This window comes from Dendronephthya gigantea, unplaced genomic scaffold (assembly GCF_004324835.1).
Source record: "Dendronephthya gigantea isolate DGI-Jeju-01 unplaced genomic scaffold, DenGig_1.0 000006F, whole genome shotgun sequence".
Classification (NCBI taxonomy): domain Eukaryota; kingdom Metazoa; phylum Cnidaria; class Anthozoa; order Malacalcyonacea; family Nephtheidae; genus Dendronephthya; species Dendronephthya gigantea.
This window is the reverse complement of record NW_021163016.1, coordinates 3,153,161-3,174,110: the sequence shown is the minus strand read 5'-3', so window position 1 is coordinate 3,174,110 and position 20,950 is coordinate 3,153,161. Positions and strand designations below refer to the sequence as shown.

Sequence of the window (20,950 nt, the reverse complement as noted above, 5' to 3'; positions counted from 1 at the left end):
AGTGCGCCTGCATTTTCAGTGTAGAATTCGCGAAGAATTCATATAATAACCATGAGATGACTTCTCAAAATGGCGATCTAAATAGGAGTGAGGTTTGGTTTTACACTTTTACTGAAGTATTTTGAGGACATTTACACCGTAATCAATGGAAAATTTTTCATTTCAAACACAGCTTATTTTCCGTTGCTTATTATAACACAATAAGGGTCAACAAAAGCATGCGCCACTACTAATATATTAAAGAAGTATAATGATTTAGGATTTCCCCATATGATATAAAAAGATACAACCGTATGTGGTTTTGAACTATGAGCAGTTTAAAACAACTGGCTGTACTTTACGGTGGAGATGAGGTCGATGAAGAGGAGGATGTTTCAGCTGCTTGTTGCGCAAACATCGGTAAACAAGGAATAAAACGAAGCAGAGAAAATGGCAGCAACGAAGTCGGGTTATCCAAAACACAAGCAGCTGAGAAAACAAGGTTTGTTGACTTCCTTAAAGAAGAAATTTTGCTTGTCAGACTTTTGAATATCACATTATAGCTTTCCAATAAAGGGCGCAGTGAGAATTTTCGTATACAAGGCTGTTCTTGATTTTTTTATTGTAGTAAAATAAAATTGGAGATTCCAACAGGAATTCTGGACATGTTCAAGGAACCAAGTGGGTATTTGTATTGCAAAACCTTCCATTAACCACAAACTTGTATAAACGTGCAATGAAATTATATAATTTTAGGTAATTCGGAAGAGTCTACCAGCGAGCACGAAGGAAGAATACGAAGCTTTGAGCATTTTCCTGGCAATTGGGCGACGCACGTTCTTGTGCCTTGTATGTTGAACTATCATTGACAACCAAAGAATATTTCTTATTTTGGAACGGTTGCAAACACAGATCGCGCCATTCCTCCACTATTTATTGTCATAATTTACCAACACACGGTGAATGTTTTTTTCAGTTGATTTACCAGAAAGTTTCTCGGATTTTTTGACGTCTTTAAAGGACGCGTGGCCAGGCGAGGCTTCTGAGCTACGCACGTGTGACGCGCATGATTTTCACGTGAGCATTTCCCGCACAGTGCCCATAAGACACCACTGGATTGAACCTCTGAAGAAACTTCTTCAACAAGGATTTCAGGGCAAACGCAGGTCATTGGGTTTACGTCATCAGCCCACGATAAATAATGAAATATCACCAAATACATAACAGATATATTTCATTATAGGTTCGTTTGTGACTTTCCCAAAGTTTCTACCTATGTGAACGACGAGCATACAAGGTAACAAAAGTAAACGTAAGGGCAAAACTTTGTGATATCAATCATGTCTAATGCTACCGATATCTCTTGTTGTTTTATCAGAACGTTTGTGGCATTAGATGTTGTAATTGGTGATTTACATGTAAGATTGTTTCCTCAATACACTTCGTTCGTTTCCTGTTCGTTTAATAATGCAATTCTCTCGAAGTAAAGACTGGTTTTATTTCAGCTAAAGGATTTGGTACAAGTTGTCGACAAGGCATTTCTGGAATTTGGACTGCAAGAATATTACGAGGTGAGAATTGTCGCATTTTCTGCAAAATATCCGAATTTCAATCACATTCATCTCATTTGGATTTGATCGTTTCAGGAACCGTCATTTCACGCCAGTTTCGCGTGGTGTTTGGGAGATGTTTCTGAAAATATCTCACCAAAAACTTTGATAAAACTACAGGTATTTTGCATTAAAATAAACATATTGATACCGTCTGGCTATGCTGAGTGCAGTTGGATAGTTCTGACGTGAATGCGACAATCGACATGAACGGGATGAATCTTGATGTTTTCTTTCTAGAATATTCTTGATTCTTACGTGGAAGAAAATCATTCTCTTGTGCTGACTGCAAGGGAGATCCGATGCCATATTGGAAACAAAGTGTTTCACTTCCACTTATCGTGAACAAAAAATAGCCCGCATCGCAATATGTGTGTGCACAAAAATCTGTTGAAAGAGTCTAGTGATAACATTGTGAAACGAGGGATAACCAGGGATCTGACTGTTTAATAAATGGAACCAATATTTAATAATTTAGCCAAATGTACATTTTTATGATATAATTCTCAAACCTGTCATGAGAGAGAAGCTTAATCGTGGATCTTCATCTGAAAATAAAATTTAAAAATATGATTGTTCAACCTGTTTTACCTTTTCCTATAACTTTACAACACTGCGATATAACACTACGAAACGAAAAATAGCAACTATAAGATTTACACTAGTAAAGCTTTTTTCAACTTCAACCAACCGTACCGAAACAGTACTTAATGAAAGAAACACAATTTGCTGCCTCGCGGAGAGTTTAAGGTTTGTGGCTAGTTTAAAACCTGCAGCTATGCTCGTTAAAATTATTCATTGATAATTACCTGGTTCCATAGGAACTCTTTTGTAAGGAATACCGTCCAAATACAGGATTTCTCTCTCGCTTTTTGCTCGTTGCTTCTTTTTCGTCTTTTTGTCACATTCCTTTCCAGTCACAACGTCGAATCGCGTGTCCTTCGCTAAAAATCTAAAGGTATATTGAATAGCTCGGTTCATTGTCTTGAAAGATACAATTTGTATGACTTCAGGCTAACAGTTATGACCGAGCTTGGAAAGAAGAAACCAGGGAGCTTTGCCCCTCCTGATAAGAGGAATGTTGCAGCATTCCCCGTTCTGCTCCGGCTTGTCCCAGGGGAGGGGGGGGGTGAGAGAATTTTGAACTCACTTTTTCCAATAGTTAATGAGTGTACAAAATACGTAAATCTCAGCGTCATGAAACATTCCACGGTCAATGATTCCGGCCACGAACTCTTGACCGATCGAGTCAGCCATTTCAAAGGGGATGTTAATCTGTGAATAAAAAACAACATCGAAGTACATGCAGAGTAATATAGTTGCAGTGAACTTGAACTGACATTGCTGGGTTTCCAAGAGCAGTTGTGGTCTTCTCCTGAAGTGGATTTGAAACAAGAAGAGTGCACCCAAACCTGGAGCTTTGGAGGTAATGTCGACTCCAGATAACAATCCATTATTGTCCTTGCTTTGAACCGAATAAATTTCTCGTCATCAATGGTGTAGTTACCCGCCATCGCACAAGCCGAAGCTCCATCAGCAATTGCTTTAAACCTGTTCAACGAGGAAAAGCAACAAAATATTGTTGAAGCTTTTCAAAATTCACCTTTCACACCTTAATTCATTATAACGATTTTCATCCATTTCTTATTATAACGATTTTCGTCGCTTTCTTTGAAGAAACAGCAAATACTATACCTTTGAACTTCGAGCCAAAATTTCAAATCGTTAACTAAATGTTCGGCGGAAATGACACGATTATTTATGATCCGTTTCGTTCCCTGATTTGCATTCTTGCGACCTGAAAATCCAGAAGAATATTATGTTAAGCATCTTTAGCCGTGTTAAATAGCTCTATCAGTTCTAAACTGTTCTTCCTAGAGGTCCAGTAAGGATCATCTCTTATTGATCCAGTGTTACTACAGGAGGAAACCTAAACTAAACTAACTTTATTTATACTGGAGAGTTCTATCAGTTCTAAACTGTTCTTCCTAGAGGTCCAGTAAGGATCATCTCATATTGATCCAGTGTTACTACAGGAGGAAACATAGAACTCACCCTCAGAAGGTAGTTTGCATTCATTTACAAGAAATTCCGTGAAAGCTGCACAACTCTCCTTCTTCGTCACACCGCGAATAAACGTCATCATACTGTGACCAAACAACGCCCAGAGTCCACGCTGAAAGATAAGAAAAATTGTGTAACATAAAGTTAACATGGTGTTCCAGTGTTGGAAGACTGGTAACAATAGATCTCGTGTACCGTCTTCCCACGTGACGCCATTTTCGTGAGTCCCATCAGCGTGTTTCGTGCGGCGTATTTTTCAACATCTTCTTCCTTCGCGTCCTCCGGGAACGTCGCAAGATATCGTGAAAACCTTCAAAAATATTCCTTATCATCAGCTGAGAAATAGCAGAGTTCAGAGGCAGGTTGAATCAAGCCCGTTTAGCTTAAATGGTGGATAAGTTCAAAATATAAAGCTAACGTTCTATTCAACAAGCGAAATAAATGTTTTTTACCTTAATACAAAGATACTGTTTACAACTACATACTCAGTGCATAATATTCAAGTTGACTCATTCAAGAGAGATGTAAGGGTGTTATTTAATTCTGACTTATCCACCGTTTAAGCCAAACGGGCTTGATACAACCGGCTCCAAAAGCAGTTGATATTACCTGCCCTAAACTCTAGTCTAGTTTTTCAATAACACAATAATTTAATGTACAGTTGTTCTCTTTGTCGTTCGTTCCTTGTTTATATCTTAATCTACAAACGACACCTACCACGTCTCTTCCAAGCTACGTATGACGCATGCCTGGGCAGACACCAACATCGCAGGCGTCACGTGTTCAATGCGTGGTATTTCCCGTATCACTTCTGCTCTACACTGAAGATTTTTACCTAACGGTAGGAGAGAAAAAGCTCAGTTCTTTAGGTCGAAACAATCTGTTTTATAGTGTCTGCAGTTTATGAAACCATGTCTAGTTTTTTCCTACAAGTCATTCTGATTGTAAACCGCCTGATGTAACAATATCTTACTTGGGTCATCCGTGTTTGCAAAATATTGTTTCACTATCACCCTGGCCTTCGTCTGTCTCGCTCTGCTGTCTTTACTTTGAGTTTTCATGCGTTCCACATCCTGCCAAAATTTCAGCGGCGTTATAGCGCCATGGTCGCTCAGGAATCGCTTCAGCCATAACAGCTGAACGGAATCCGTTAAAATATCTGCAAATTTCCTAGAGAGTAACAACGACATTTGATCATTGTTATCATAAACAAAGTCACAAACAGATGAGACGATTCATAGCTTTCTACGAGGAGATAATCTCCTCTTGTCTTTTCAGAACTGAGTTCGGTTAAAGCATATTTATCCACTAAACTTACAGTACCAGTCACGAGAGGAATTGTGAGTTGCTAGACAAAGTGCTCACTAAAAGGTAGTGCCTTTCCAGACACTACAACGGACGACTGAATTTCTTACTTTGGTTTCGGTGGCCTCGTCTTAAACGCTGAGTTATTAAACAAACTCGATTTTCTAGACTTTCTGCTCACTTTGCCGTAGAAATGAGACTTTCTTCTAGCGTTTTCTTGAAGCGTCTCTTCCTGGACAGGTCCCATGGCCAAGGCTACTGCTGCTTCTTCGTTTACAACAGTTAGTCGTCGTTTTCGCAAACTACCTTCGTCCTCACTCTGTTCTTCCTCGCTGTTGTCTGACGTGTCATCGTCATCCTCTTCGACGTCCATTTGTTGAGATTCTACCAAAGAAAAGACTAACTAAAACATCCATTATTAGCGTTAAGATTGAATTGGCAAGGGAGAGTTTGCATGAGAGAGTTATGAAAGTTTCATCAACTCTTTCGACCTGGTCAAACGAGGATGAGAGTTGATGAGAGTTGGCAAGCGAGAGTTTGTATGAGAGTTTTACCAACTCTTATGTCTTGGTCAAACGAGGCTGACAGTTGGTGAGAGTTAGCAAGCGAGAGTTTGTATGAGAGTTTCATCAACTCTTTTGATCTGGTCAAACAAGGATGACAGTTGATAAAAGTTAGCAAGCGAGAGTTTGTATGAGAGTTTCATCAACGCTTATGTCCTGGTCAAACGAGAACCAAGATATGCGTTAAACACTGAAAGTCACTCACCTCCGATGCCCAAAGACAAGGCAAGGTCCAACGCACGATACATGCGAAACGATTCCTTCTTTTCGCCATCCTCCATCGCATCTTCAAGACATAAAGACTTTCGACGCGTGTTCATTAACTAGAGTAAATAAATAATTCGTTATCCCCCCAGTCTCGTCTGGCATCAGTTGAGAACACTTTGAAACAAGTAATTAAGATTGTCCAGAACAAATCAATGTTAGTTCAGTGCGAAGAAAACAACAAAAAATGAAGCACGAATATAAATTACCACGACGTTTTTCAAATTATCTTTATCACTTTGAACAAAGCCTTGCCATGGCTCGTACAATGACTGATGAAAACGAAATAAACAAAAATTAGGACGATATTTTCGCTTAGACGTGGGAAAGTTGCTTTCAATGTAGAAACGCAAGCAGAGGATTATTTCTACAAGTACTTACTTGTAAAATTCCATCAGCAATCTTCGAGAGGACCATATCAGCTTGGCCTCTTCTCAACAAAAAAGAAAGCCGTTCTCTCAACTTCCAGTCCAGCTTGATCTCCCTGATGCTAGCACGCTGTAAGTACGTCACTATCAAGTTTCTACCAAGTCTGAATTTCAAATCGACCACGCTAGAGTTGGTCATTGCTGTGTACGTTTGAACGTCCTCCCAGAACTGCAGGTTGACCAAGGAACGGACGTCACCCGTGTCTTTAAGATAACTTTTAAACGGGCCGCCTGCCAAACGATCCGCTGTGATTGACGGCAGAAACAAGTTTTGAACGTCCTTCGATTTTTCTGCGAATGTTTTTTCGAAATCAAATAAGACGATCGACTAACGTTGTATAGTCCAGTAATATGGTAAAATTACGCGATCTGCGGGAAGTGTGGACCTACTTCTAGACTTACTTTCCGAGGACCATATGGATGAAGAAGAATGATAAGCGCTCAGTGGCGTCTTCGGTATCTCCTCGTGGTAATTTGGTTTGATGATCTGTGCAAGATTGGTGGCGGAGATCTTGTTCGAAAGGATCGAGTTAGTGAGTTCATCATCTAGTGTAGGTACATATATGGTTAACTGTGGGTTCATCATCTAGTGTAGGTACATATATGCTTAACTAGTGGGTGCACTAGTCGGGTGAGAATTTGTTTACAATCATACTCCAAACACATAAATGATATAAATGAAAAACAAACTGCTATTTACCTTCCGACTTATCCTTTTTTTTTAAATACGGATTTGATCTTTTCTTCATTCTCGTCTCTCCTTGATTTGCCATCGCAAAGGGAGTTGAAAGTTTCAAGAATTCTTTGATATCAAACTGTCGTGTCTGCTTCTTGAGATATCTCTCCTTCCAGACATAGTTTTCATCATCGCTCCATTCCGGAGAACACGCTGATTTCGGATATAACGAAGGAAACTTTAAACTTCCACTTCTACCGCGTTCCTAGGGATGTATGTATCTTAAAATGTAGCTAACTTCTTCATGAAAAGAACTGTCGATACTGCATGCAATGGGCTACAATGACTATCTACCAGGGGGAATTTGTATCCTGGAGCCAATTTACCTTAAACAGTGATTAAATTCAAAATTGAAAGTACGTCTATGGTTTTATTCAACAAGCAAACTAAATGTTTTTAACCTTAATACCAAGATACTGTTTAATTACAACTACATATTCAGTGCATAATATTCAAGTAGACTCATTCAAGAGAGTGAAGTGAGTGTTATTTGATTTTCACTTTGATCCACCGTTTAAGCTAAACGGGCTTGATACAACCGGCCGCAGTTCTACCAAATGATAAAGCACAACTGCACATGCAATGCGACTAAATTCGTTTCCTCTACCTTCACGTCTCGACCTGCTAAAACAAGCGTGCCACTTCTTTTAATTTCAGGAAGGAAAGGACTGACATTTCCGCTCATCTTTTCAGCTTCACGATAATCACTCTCGGTCGACGACACGCGGTTTGTTTCAAAGAAGGCATTCTTCTCAATCTCGTATTCGTCATCTTCCTCAATACACTCAAGCATATCTAAGTTTAGATAAATATCATAAATAAAAATACAACATAGATTTTTACTATGACAAAATAAAGTCTTTTCCTTCACAAACTGAAAGCTCTTTCATTTCTATAAACCGTTCCCAAATACCAAGTATTATACTGCTTAAATTATCTTGTACTGGTCCATTAGTCCTTGCACTACTATGTTTAATGACCACAACAGTTCCCTCGTGAAGAAAACTAAACTGAACTCACAGTATTTCCACCTTTACCTTACCTTTCTCTGCTTCATTCTCAGAATCCTCAGCCAAAGACTTCATCGGATTAACCTTAACTATTTCCTTAAGTTGTTTGGCAACCACAGCGCGACTCAAGCGGCGTTGTTGATAGACCGTTGCGATCTCCCGGCATCTGTGTAGTATATACTTCGGTGCCCAATATCTACGCAAACTTTCGACAACCGCATCCTGAGCTGCGACGAAAATATCTTCCGCAAAAATGGACAAGTTTTTTGGAACCTTTTTGACCGAAAGTTTTCCCTTCGATTCATCGCCATAAACTTTCCATTTAATGGCATCCGGGAGCTCAAAAGCAGAGCCATTGGTTAGGTATTTGAATTGGATTTCTCTGAAGACGAAACGACGTAATTCACGGCTCGTATCACGGCGAAACTTTTCAGTCTCGCGCCAAAAATTCAGAATGCATTCGCCCATGGTTCCTTTCGTGTAGTGGCGAAAGTTCTGCATTCCGATTAAATTACCGATGTGTTTTCGCATCGTTTTTTCATTCACCATTTGGGACACTGGTAGAAAAAAGACGGATTTTGCTCGTTTCTAGCGCGGCGCAAAAACGGGTAAACTTGGAAGAGACAAAAAGGAACAATAAGGATAGGGAAATGAATAACGAGGTTAAAGACAGGTCACAGTGGAGTATTAATGGTAATGAATGGGTAAAAACGAGGTAACAAGGACGTAACAAGGGATCAGAAAGAGATGACTAAGGAGTAACTAAGGTCATAAAGGGTGATAAAGGAGTCCTGATTAACCACACGAGGGGTAACAAGAAGAGGACACAAGTGGATGATAAGTGATAACGAGTGAATTTGGTGTAAGAAAGTTCTAATTAAGTTAGTATACTGATTCAAACTGGTTGAAGTATGAGGTACAAAGCAAGCATACCTTGTGTTGAAACTTCACTCTCAGCAGGCGCAATCAGCAACTTACATAACAAATAATCCAGAAACAGATCTGTCTTCCAAAACAATGGCAAACGTTGACTTAAAATCCACTCAGATAGAACCTTTTTATCTATCTTAAAGAAAATTTATAAACAGATTGAAACGCCTATATGAAAAAACAGTTCATAAAACTGATACTCTGATAAAGCTATCCGGACTAAACAGCTTTAACTTACTTGAAAGTTTTTAAAAGGTGGATCAACGTCGAACCTCTGGCGTCGTGGTCGATATAAAAATCTCCGTGGAAAGATCTTGGTTGAAAATCAAAATGCAAATTAGCTGTGAGCGTATGCCCGAACTGTCGCTAAAGATTGATGCAAACAATACTCTATTGTAATGCAAAGTTATTTATTTTACCGGCAGTGACAGGAACGTGTTGAAATAATCCACAAATATTTCATCTTGCAAATATTCTTCAAAATCATCAATTTCGGTCGAAACATCCACACAAACATTTGCTTTGTAATCCATTGCTAAAGTAAAAAACAAGCAAGCCTTCAGTTGTGTACTTGTTTGTGTATAACGTGTTATGGTTCTGTTATCTAAACAAGACTTATACTGTACTTGTACTATTACAACGTCAGTCTATACGCAACTGATAGCTTTTCCAAAAGGTTGCGAGTTGTGACAATTGAGACACCGCTCGAAAACCCAGTAGATTTCAAAGATTATTTCTACATCAATACAACATTATCCCTAGTTGTGTCCTTTGTGGTAAAGAATAGCTCGTGGAAGACAGAAACTGAGCAACTCGTTGCCATACGCTGTGACGCGAAAAGTGTCCCTCTAAACCAATTACTGATCTTTTGTTGAACGGGCATTGTTGTACCTTTGTTGTACGTTAAACTATGGTTAAACGACACGAATGACTCCTAACATTTTATCCACTGAGAGACTCCTGACGACGTATGGCAGACCAGAACTATCTGCAGTTTCTACATGCAACATCACCAGTAAACAAGAAATCATTATTTATTTACCTGTTTCATGCCCGTTTCCAGACTTATCTGCTTTTACAAGAACCGTTTCCATCCCGCAAAAATTACTTTACGGTGCTTTCAAGTTTCAACCTCCTGTTGACGTCACTAATTACTTTTCTTTTTCATAACTGGCCAATTAATTAGCATGAACGACGTAGCGATGGGATCCATAATATTTGTACGATATGAAGAATTGCACTTTTCCAAAAACAAACCGCTGTTCATAAGGATAAAAAACTGAGCCGAAAGATCAAAATTTGTTTTATTCAAAAGAGGAAAAAGAATTAAAAATTACCTCAAAATATCGCTTATTTTGGTTATATTTAGCTCACATTTATAGCGAAGTAAAACCAAATATATATATATATATAGTATTTTTACGTTGATACCATGTTAATCAAAGTGAAGGTACGCCGGTAAATTTTGCTTTTCTAAAACGTTATTCATAGTGACGGCCGGATGAATGTTGTGAAAAATAGTGTTCCTGATTCTCTTTTTTCTTTTAACTTTGTTAGACCCTAACGGGAAAGGAGGTAGGAAGACCAAAAGACATGGGAAGAACTAAGTGAAATATTAAAATACCTATTGTCAGACGCTAGTTGAGCATAAAAGTGTGCACTATCTTTAGTAATTCATGACCGCCTGTTTCTGCACTATTTCCATCCTAACCTTTGTGAAACACATTGCTTGTGTGCAATTCATAAAGTTTTTAATAGACGTGGATTTAAACCATGCTGCACATGATAGAAGTAAGGAATTGAAGATAAACTTTATTCACTAATATTTTTCTTCAATTTTGAGGCAGATTTATAATAATGGTAATTGCCATTTCATTTCAGATTGAAATTGATATAGAACCTACTGACAAGGTAACTTTTGATAAATCCTTGGGGCAAACACCCATTTAGTGCTTCATTATTTATGCTGCTTGCAAAAGATGAATCAGGCAGAAATTGTATCAATGCAGTCCTATACAGGGTGTATAAAAAAAAAGTAGACAATTGTTAAAATGTCCATAAACTGAAAATTTCGCAAAATGTCTGAAGAACGTGTGGTGATATAGGTATTTTAGGTTCTCTTGACCACTTTAACACTCAAATTAAATAAAAAAATTATATCGACGTGTAGGAATGATTATTTTCAAACACCACCTAAAACAACCCTCGCGCACAAAAATGGACGGTTTAAATCTTAATTCATTATCACAGGTTGAAAGTTTGGGTAATGTTTTATAAACTATCAAAGTTCCAGACAATTTGGTGTACATTAAATCCGCCGGGCGGCCTCTCGAACTTGGACTTTTTTGCTATTTTTGGCCTTTCTCACATACTTTTTGCAGCTCACAAATGATTTCACGCATGATTAATGTAAAATATCAATAATGCATGAATTATTACCGCGTGAAACGAAAAGTATGTGGGAAAGGCCAAAAATAGCAACAAAGTCCAAGTTCCAGAGGCCGCCCGGCGGATTTAATGTACACCAAATTGTCTGGAACTTTGATAGTTTATAAAACATTACCCAAACTTTCAACCTGTGATAATGAATTAAGATTTAAACCGTCCGTTTTTGTGCGCGAGGGTTGTTTTAGGTGGTGTTTGAAAATAATCATTCCTACACGTCGATATAATTTTTTTTATTTAATTTGAGTGTTAAAGTGGTCATGAGACCCTAAAATACCTATATCTACACACGTTCTTCAGACATTTTGCGAAATTTTCAGTTTATGGACATTTTAACAATTGTCTACTTTTTTTTGATACACCCTGTAGTTTGTGACTGTTTGTAATTAAAATCTTTCACATCTTCAGGTTGAACGAATAAAAGAAAGAGTTGAAGAAAAAGAAGGAATCCCTCCCCCACAACAGAGGTAAGATTCATCTACACCCCCCCTACCCTCTTTATATCCTCATCACTCACTACCTGCACCCCTTCAATCCCCTTCCTACATCTTATTAACCCACTACCAATAATTCATATCAATGCTCCCCATTACCCTCTTTAAATCCTCCTTAATTTTCCCCCATCCCCATCCCTTTGCAATACCCTATATACACACACCTACTTACTTTCAATATCTCATGATCAATAGATAATCAATTGATAATCAGTCTCTTTTCATAGATTAATCTTCAGTGGTAAACAAATGTAAGTACCCACCCCTCCCTTGGTAATTTTCAAATCAGTTATCCTGTGCTTGCTTTGTTTTCAGAGAAAAGTAGTTCACATCATTGTCAGTCAGATACATTTTAGTTTCTGTTTTTGAGGAAAAATATTTTTTGTTTGTGATATTTTTAACGATCCATTGTTTTTATCTATTCCAGGAATGATGAGAAAACAGCTTCAGATTACAAGATTCAGGGTGGATCAGTTCTACATTTAGTTCTTGCTCTAAGAGGAGGGAATACTTTGTAGTGTAAGAAAGTATATATAGTAGTGCTTGATCACTTGTCAAAACATGACTATATATAAATAAACTGGGAAGTCAATGTCTATCATAAAATACAGCAGAAAATTTTGTAAAACAATTATTAATGCATGAAACTAATAAAAAACACTCGCTGTAAAATGTTTGGATACTAGAAAATGATAAGTTAATAAGATTTTTCAAACATGCTATTTCATCGATCTTCATCCCAATCATCTCCCAGAATTTCTAAGTACTTGTATTCCTTGTCGATTTTTAAAGCTTTCTTAAGCAAAAATCTGAACGGCCAACGATACAAAACATCATCTTCGCGTGAGGTATCAGTCCAACCCATTCTTTCAGCAATAAATTTGTTGGGCCAGAAAGGAATGTAATTATTTGGGAACTTCTCTTGCAGAAGTAAAATTGCATAAAAACAGGCACAATTATGGACACAAGAGCGAGCCTCGATTGTTTTTTTCCACAGTCTCTTCAAACCGGAAATCGAAATTGAATTTCGTGAATTGAAATAAAATATTTTTACTAAATGAAACCGCAACTCCGCCATGTGAGCTGCAGTATCAATAAAACTGCCAGTAAAATTGTTTAAAATGTTTTTTCGAATGTGTAGATCCGGAAAACTTGTTGAAAAATCACGATCAGCTTCAAATGTTAATTGCTGACAACGTGTGGCGCAGCCATTCACTTCAATATTGTCTTTTATGACTGATTTATGAGGAAGCAGTTCGTTGATACCTGGACATCTGAATAAACCTTCGTAGTTGAGCTCGTTTCTCACGTCGTTTGGCTGTCTTTCGTAAAATAACTTGTTGTATATCAAATGACATTCCACCTCACGTTTGGGATATTTCAAAAGGGCTGTGGATGCTAAATTCTGAAAATATTCATCTTCTTCAGGAGACAACGGATAAAAATTTGCTGCGTGATGGAGATAGGCCAAGTACACTGCATGAATCCCGTCTTTATTTGTACAATCTAATGGTATCTGTGGCATTTTGTTGTGAATGGTTTTCAATGCTTCTATTCCCCGACTTCCCGCAATGTGGAGTGGTGATAGGTCAATGAGCTCGCTGTTGCATTGAAAGCTAGTTTGATTGATTTTTTCTAACAATTTCTCGAAAATACGGTATTCAGCGGTGTCATGACTATACGAGAATACTAGATAGCTGTAGGTCGCCAAAATAAAAGGAGTAAAACCAGAGTCTGTCTTCTTAGAAATATCAACACCATTATCCATGAACCAGGAAAATAAAACATAGTTTTTACTCTGAATTGTTCGATGTATTGGTAAATATCCTTCTTCGTCGTAACATTCATTTAAAATATCGACACCTTTGGGATTATTGTCAATGAATCTTTGGAAAAGAAATCTCGCATTTTCCCCCGAAAGATCAGAAACTGAGGCCACGAGATGTAATTCGGATTGTCTAAAAGGAATGCCACATTTCACATCAAAATTAATTTTAAAAATCTTGAACACTTTCAGAATTTTGTCAACTTTCCAACCTTTGTACGACTCCAAGGCTCTTACAAAGTGTTCATGAGCACACTCAACATCAAGACCTGATTTAAACAATTCGTACAGGCTGAGAGGTAGTCTGTGTTTTATTAAACCATCCAGTAACTTCTTAGTTTTACTGTTGCAAATCTTAATCGAAGCCTTTTGTATTAAATAACTTATTGTTTCATCGAATGCGGTAGTATCGCATATTTCAAACATTTGATCGCTTGTCATCCGACACGAAGGAGGTTCATAATGATCTTCAGGTTTTTCTCGCAGTGCGAATTCCAAGGCAGTGTCGCCTCTCTCATCCTCTATGCTACAATCAGCTCTTTCTTTCAGGAAAATTTCCACGATCTTTGGCAAACCATGTACAGCAGCGTAATGAAGAGCGGTTCTTCCATGGTTGTCCTGTTTATTTATCTTCGAAGCGAGTACTTTGGTCAGCAGATCTACCATTTCCAAACGTTTTTCATCAACTATATGGTCAGGCACGTTTTCGGTGATTGGACAGTGGATACCGAGAGGTCCAGATACCTTTCTTTTGCCAAGTATATAGACCTTTGAAGTTGCAAAATGGAGCAGAGTTTTTCCATCTTCAAAGACACTTCTGAATTTCGTTCTTAGATATTCACTGTTACAGAGATATTTAAAGGTCTTTACTGAATGACAAACAGCTACGTAACGCAACACTGTCTCTATGTGAGGAATGGTGGATATTTTGTTGCCGTACGTAGCATTAATAAAATCGACATCATCATTGATGGCAGCAACCGTTGCTGGATTCCATCTTGGATTGTCCGTGGATAATATCGCATGAGGTTGTTCTTCAGAGATAATCGGAATCACCATTTCCCAAAGACCATATGCGAAAAGAAAATCAATCACACGGTATCCACTGCAAGGTCGCAATGGAGAATATAGATTATCATGGTATAAATTGTTATCATAAAAATTAGGCCAATTTTCAAAACTTTCGCACTCTGCGTTAATATTGGCTCCCGCGCTAATAAGACGATGAACCATTTCAACATTTTTCTCTGCAATAGCTTCCATCAAAGGTGTTCTTCCAGTGCAATGCTTACAGTTGACCGATGCATTACCATACTCGAGGATTAATTTCACCATCTCAATATTATTGTTAGCCACAGCCGCATAAAGAGCTGTCTCAGATAAGCAAAGATGCAACTGAGTTACGTTTGCATAACAATCTTCTGTGCTCCTGGGTAAGCACGTGTCTCGTATTCCAGTGTTGAGAAGAAGTCGCACAATTTCTGTGCGATTCATTGCAGCGGCGTGATGAAGTGAAATAGCATCAGGTTGAACTCCATGATTTAGGTAGAGTTCAACTATTTCAAAATTGCCCTCTACTACAGCATAATGCAGAGGTTTCCATCCACAATATTCTGTTTTACTTATATCTGAGCCACTTTCAATTAGAAGCTCTGTTATTTTTATGTCTCTATTTCGGGCTGCGATGGAAATCGTACTCATTTTGTATGTTGGTATACGATATTCGTATTTATCAATCAAACATTTCGATTCGTAAGACGTCCTATAGTTAACATTCGCGCCGTTATCGATAAATATCTTCAAATTTTCATACGAACCTGCTTCTACAGCATACATTGCAGGAGTGGCGCCATCGTCATCCAACATGTCAACAGAAATATTACATTTTTCTATCAGAGTATTAATAAGTTTTGTGGCGGAAACATGTAATTTCTGTGTGGCAAGAACGTGTAATATATTCCTTCCATCTCGATCTTTTAGCTTCGAAACGTTTAAATTACTAAGTTTTTTCAAATTCCCAAAAGATTTCCTTTCGCCGGCATTCAAAATGTGTGTGCATAATTCTGATAGTTTCTCTAAGGTAAGGTCAGTCCGTCTTTCCATGTAGGAATAAAATAAAAAGTCGACTATGTATTGATGGCCATTTGATTTCTGAATAAAAATACCCTCATTGCCGTCCGTTTGGTTAGTCAACCATTCAGCAAATAATTGATGATGGAACTCAAGAGGGGCTTTATGAATATCAGCCTTGAAATATTCAGAAAGGTCCCTGGCAAATTTTCGAGTATCATAATTCTTTTTCGAAAAATCTAAAATATCTTCAATCTCATCTAACGTTGGAGGTAAGTTAGCAGTAAGTAGTACCTCCAACAGTGGCTGAAAATTATGAAGATGGGTGTCTTCGAACCGTAGTGTAAAAGAAGCGGTATAAACATCTCCCATACTTTTAGGAATAGACTGTAGGCCAATTTTATGAGGAAAACTTCGCCAATGCTTTAATATTTTGTTGAGAAATAGGAAATTACCTCTGGAAGACTGCAAAGCAAGATCAATCAATTGTTTGTTTGTCAATTTTGGTCTGGTTTGAGCGCTAATATTTTGAACCTGTTTTTCTGCGTATATACGAAGGTCCTGCTGATTACGATTATCGTCTACAAATAATTCCAAATTTTGGAAACCATCGATTTTCGATAATTTTTTAATACTCAAGGCTTGTTTTCTGGAGGAAACTATTAGTTTCACCCAACTTGGCAAGTCGGGGATAGTTTCAAATAGGATCCTCTTAATAGTTGAATTATGGCTATTCTCCTTTTCCAAACACTCATCCAATGCGTCGATAAGAATAAAAGAGTTTCTTCTTTCTGTGTCTTCTAGTTCTTTAAGAGGATTTATGATTGCGTCTTGAAAACATTTCACTGGATCGTGTTCGCAATCGTCGTCATTGATGACAATTCTTCGTAAATTAGTTATTTTTTCAGCGATTAAACGAGTTAAGTTTCTCACAAATCGTCCACCTTCACGTGTACGTTTATCGTTGAACTTACATAAGTGATGACCAATAATATTGTTATGAATAACGTCACTGGAGGATGGCGAGTTAATCAACTGTCTCATGATGGTTGATTTACCCCAACCTGGGTCTGCTAGAAGCAAAACACCGCGACAATCTTTTGAGTTTGTCAGGTTTTCTAACTCTCGAAAAACCCATTCTCGACCAACAAAATCCGTATTGGAAAAGGACTTAAATTGGCAATAGGTGTTGAAGTAACTGTGCAAAAACAAGTTAGCTATCAAGAGAAAATGAAGTATGTTAAGTGTCGTGACGAATAATAAATCTCTAGCATTCTCTTGCACATTTTTTTCCACCTGACGCACAAGACTTCTATTTTTTTGGTCATTTTCATACCATTCGTTTAGTAAGCATATGAACCGATTTTCGTCAACAGGGCCCGTCTTCAGGGTTTCAAAAGTATCATGTAGATCCTTGTCCAAACCATTCAGTCTATTTAATGCACACGAAATCTCGTTCCAATAATCATTAAAATCCTCGCCAGTGACTTCGGTGCACCTGTGGTGGCCATAAACTAAGTTTCTATAATACTTAATTCTCACCAGGTCAGCCTCTGGACTAGTGTCGTCTGCCGGAGGATTCTCGTCCCATGATCCGGTAGAAGCAGGGACTGTCATACCACAAATATTTCGTAATAAAATGAAGAGCAAGGAGATATCATAATTATTGGATGTTGTCTCTGGCATTTCATCCGTTGGAAATAATACGTGCATTTGCGCATGCGTGATAACTCCCATTCTATGCAGTGTTTCCAGCGTCTCGCGGTGGTCATTTAAAGTTGCGGTTAAGGTGGCGGGAGGATGAAGAGAGTTGAAGTACTTGCGTAGTGTGTCCTCTCCCTCAATTAAAATTAATCGGCTAAGTCTTGCTCCATTGCTAGGAGATTTTAGACCTTTTGATAACTCGATCATCTGCATAAAAAAAGTTTTTGGTATCATGACTATGCATCCATATATGGAAACTACAACGTCACTTTGTATACACAATGGGACTGGTGTCGACAAATGTATATAGTTAGATAAATGTGTATATAGATAAGAGATAGTGTGCAAATTTCGCTATGCCGGGACACCAAAACCTAGAACTTCGAAATCGTAATGATCTCGAAGACGATGACCATTGTCGTGTTATGAATAGTAAGTGAGATATTGTACTCTTCTGACTGATCCGCTACAAATGCTAAATTATTAATTATTAATATGACCGTTTCTCAACAGAATACAATTTTAGAAGACCAAAAAATATTATTTGCTATTGAAATTATTCTGAAAATTTTTCTCAAACCTGTTCACAAAGTTCATCTACTTGGCTTTTGAGAAAAGTAAAGACTTCCATGTCAAGAGGTTGACCGAAACACAACTCAAATCCTGAAAAAATCAATTTTTTTTAAATTCCCTGGCCAGTATCGGCTGAAGAGAACTACAATTTTTTGGCATATTAGTTTTATTATATACTACAAAAAAATATTATTACCCATATCCTTCCAACTGCATAATGCATTGCAAATGTTTTGCTCGTCTTCAAACGAAAGGTTAATCTTCTTTAGTAAAGATTCCATGCTTCTAAAGCAAGCATTAAACTTTGCTTGAGTCCACTCTAGAAATTTGCAATGTGCCCACTCGTTTCTGATGTCTGACTTAACTCTCTTTGCATGAGCAGCAGCACCCATGTTGATAAATGGTTCAGCTTCACAAATCAACGACAAGGCCGCAGACGAATCCATTGTTTGGTCAAAGCCAGTGAACTTGCACATGTGTGGCTGAACAAACAACTTCGCCAAAGACAAAGGATCTTTAACTGCGTAATCATATGCAGAGGGTTTGAGTCCAGAGACATCATTGTTGTTGATATTTTTGTAGTTCAGCTTCAAGATGGATGGGTTTAAAGTCTTCTGGTATCCAGAATAAACTTGTTTGTCAATTTCAGTCGAGGGCTGACATAAGTTGTTGTACCAGTTGGGCATCTCAATTGCAAGAACCTTTCTCAATGCAGGAGTGAGAACTTTTGTTAAACATAGACCAATAACAACCCATCTTCTTTCTTCATCGGTTACCGGGGCCATAATTGTCAAACTATAAAAATTGGATGCAAAAGTGTAATATCAGGAAAAAGGCGGGTGTGGGTCTCATACATCCTCATTCCCAGGGCCTTTTGGGATCGGCCGTTCAATTTCGTGGGTATTTTGAATAAGCATAATTTGTCATAAAATTTTGCCTAACATTTTCAAAATGCCGGCGTCAGGTAGAACAGATAATATTGTCGATTTAAAGCATATTGGAATTGTACTATTTCGGAGTAATTACAAAATATTCCGCCAATTACGCATGAGTTAGGGAAAATCACTTAACCAATCAGAAGTCAGAAGCGGTTGGCCGATCCCAGGGCCTTTTCACTCTGCTTTTACCCCAGCCTAGTCCCTAGGCCTCTTAACGTTCCTGATACGCGGCGAGGCGGGAACTGAGAGGCCTAGAACAAAATGTTTTGTATTATTATTTTATTGAGGTCAGTTTACGATCTATGACGCGTTAACTGGCCTTGTTCGACGTCGTTAGTCAAACATTTGCTTGAAATAAGCTACGGGATATTAATTATACTGCCAGGACTTCGAAATATTCATACAAACGTTTCAATGTCATTCGCTGTCAACGCTATCGACTATCAAGTAAACTCGAGTCCGTACGTACATGTTTATGATTATAATAAGTTTCAATCCGCCAATTTAAATTATTCTCGCTTCCTTTATAACGGTTATTGTTGTAAATTGCAAACATTTACTTTGTAATAACAATTCTAATTTCAAGTTGACACGGGCCATTAAGATTAGAAAACATTTTGTGCTAGGCCTCTCGCGCGCGTTTCATTCGGTGACGTCACGGAAATATAAAACACGCGCAATGAGAGGCCTGGGACTAGGCATCTTTAACCCCAACCCATCCTCGTCCCCAGGGCCTAGCTCCGTTGCTCTCCACATAGGAGAGCAACGGAGCTAGGCCCTGGGGACGAGGATGACCCCAACCCAGAATCAAGGTAAAGGCCCTGGGAACGAGGTTGGGTCTCAATATCAACCATGCTATTTGTGCTATCATGTACTTTTTTTAAATATCAGTACTTTGTCCACGATCACGAAAGGAAGTAAGTTGTTTATATCAAGACGTGTCATGTGTGCTGTCACGTTTTATGTCAACCCAACGAAGCATTGGACTTCAAGATTTTGGGAAATGGCTAGAAATGAGTTGACTATACTTTTTTAAAGGCGGGCGCAAATAAATTTTGTACTCTCATGTATAACAGCATCCCTCAATGTCCCTTGCGGTTCAGTAACTCTGAACCCCAAATCACCATCGTCCCCGTACTATTAAATTATATTTGCAACTCTGAGTCTACTTGAGGGTAATTAGCTACTGTCTCCGAGAGGAAAAGTATCTGTAAAATCACTTATTGCTCTCAACATTATCCTCTACAGACTACATCAGTTTAAGTATTTCACAATCGCGGCTAGTAAACGAAATGTTTATAACCATACCTTGTCTCGTCGCCACGGTATGGCGTATAATGCCGTATATATATGCGAGTTGTCTCGTTGAACCAATTAAGATGTTTCGCTTCACGGTTTAAATACCACACTGTCGTGTCGAGCTGCAGATACCAGCAAATACTGATGGCTCTGAGGTTTATTGCGGTTGGATTATCGCTAAAACGTAATAATTCAATGTCGGAAACGGCTCGAAGGTCAAACAATTTCCCGGCACTGTAAGCAAAATTCTTTCGATTGTTGAGATGCGCGTATTGAAATGCAAATTCAAGTTATTCGACAACTCTGTTTGACACTGAGATTATAATATCACTATCAAACAAACTGGTTCAGTTCTTATAAGACATTACTGTCTTAAAATTAAATAACAATTTGAGTTTCGTCGATAGTAAATACCACAAGATGCGGGTGAAACACAATTTCCATATTATAGTTCTATGCTGTTTCACCTCAGGTTCATCCAAAAAATGCAGGTTAACTAGTTGCAATGTACGTGTTTGTAGTCGCCAGTAACTGCGGTTGTACCTACCTTATTTTATCGTGTCTCAAACTGTTTAATAACGCAACGTTTGCTGTAGGCTTGTAGCTCTTGTTAAGAACAGGTTACGAAACATTGTTTAACACCACACTGTGATTACACCGGATGTCTTTGATCTCGTGAGCAGACAGACAAATGATTTGGCCATTGTGGAGGG

The 20,950-nt window shown here is 38.2% G+C and overlaps 3 protein-coding genes across 4 annotated transcripts; 2 read left to right on the top strand and 1 right to left on the bottom strand.

Moving 5' to 3' along the window:
* The first annotated feature begins 55 nt into the window (after positions 1-55).
* Positions 56-2,124, top strand: LOC114516728 (U6 snRNA phosphodiesterase-like). Its single transcript, XM_028536280.1, has 9 exons — positions 56-481; positions 608-660; positions 736-828; positions 956-1,145; positions 1,223-1,276; positions 1,358-1,397; positions 1,485-1,550; positions 1,626-1,709; positions 1,830-2,124. The coding sequence occupies exons 1-9, from the start codon at positions 309-311 to the stop codon at positions 1,932-1,934; spliced, it is 858 nt and encodes a 285-aa protein (XP_028392081.1). The 5' UTR covers positions 56-308; the 3' UTR covers positions 1,935-2,124.
* An 8,064-nt stretch (positions 2,125-10,188) lies between these two features.
* LOC114516468 (NEDD8) lies at positions 10,189-12,368 on the top strand. Its single transcript, XM_028535960.1, has 6 exons — positions 10,189-10,339; positions 10,447-10,464; positions 10,771-10,800; positions 11,743-11,801; positions 12,056-12,079; positions 12,256-12,368. The coding sequence occupies exons 1-6, from the start codon at positions 10,322-10,324 to the stop codon at positions 12,344-12,346; spliced, it is 240 nt and encodes a 79-aa protein (XP_028391761.1). The 5' UTR covers positions 10,189-10,321; the 3' UTR covers positions 12,347-12,368.
* A 120-nt stretch (positions 12,369-12,488) lies between these two features.
* LOC114516467 lies at positions 12,489-20,890 on the bottom strand. 2 transcript variants are annotated; one of them, XM_028535959.1, is made up of 6 exons: positions 20,785-20,890; positions 20,247-20,414; positions 18,197-18,795; positions 18,008-18,090; positions 17,060-17,634; positions 16,866-16,940 (listed from the first exon to the last, which is right to left on the bottom strand). In XM_028535959.1, the coding sequence occupies exons 3-6, from the start codon at positions 18,783-18,785 to the stop codon at positions 16,937-16,939; spliced, it is 1,251 nt and encodes a 416-aa protein (XP_028391760.1). In that variant the 5' UTR covers positions 18,786-18,795; positions 20,247-20,414; positions 20,785-20,890; the 3' UTR covers positions 16,866-16,936. The 2 variants fall into 2 exon arrangements, with proteins under 2 accessions (XP_028391759.1, XP_028391760.1); XM_028535958.1 differs by having other exon boundaries at positions 12,489-17,634.
* Positions 20,891-20,950: the final 60 nt, after the last annotated feature.

What these genes read in the sequence shown, in the direction of transcription:
- LOC114516468 (XM_028535960.1), top strand. An exon ending in ATATAGAACCTACTGACAAG is followed by an intron (nt 10,801 to 11,742) that starts GTAACTTTTGAT and finishes TCACATCTTCAG; the next exon opens with GTTGAACGAATAAAAGAAAG. An exon ending in ATCCCTCCCCCACAACAGAG is followed by an intron (nt 11,802 to 12,055) that starts GTAAGATTCATC and finishes CTCTTTTCATAG; the next exon opens with ATTAATCTTCAGTGGTAAAC.
- LOC114516467 (XM_028535958.1), bottom strand. Translation starts at nt 18,785, where the DNA reads ATGGCCCCGGTAACCGATGAAGAAAGAAGATGGGTTGTTATTGGTCTA. An exon ending in ATGCAGTTGGAAGGATATGG is followed by an intron (nt 18,091 to 18,196) that starts GTAATAATATTT and finishes TGATTTTTTCAG; the next exon opens with GATTTGAGTTGTGTTTCGGT. An exon ending in TAGATGAACTTTGTGAACAG is followed by an intron (nt 17,635 to 18,007) that starts GTTTGAGAAAAA and finishes TTTTTTATGCAG; the next exon opens with ATGATCGAGTTATCAAAAGG.
- LOC114516728 (XM_028536280.1), top strand. Translation starts at nt 309, where the DNA reads ATGAGCAGTTTAAAACAACTGGCTGTACTTTACGGTGGAGATGAGGTC. An exon ending in TTGTAATTGGTGATTTACAT is followed by an intron (nt 1,398 to 1,484) that starts GTAAGATTGTTT and finishes GTTTTATTTCAG; the next exon opens with CTAAAGGATTTGGTACAAGT. An exon ending in AAACTTTGATAAAACTACAG is followed by an intron (nt 1,710 to 1,829) that starts GTATTTTGCATT and finishes TTTTCTTTCTAG; the next exon opens with AATATTCTTGATTCTTACGT.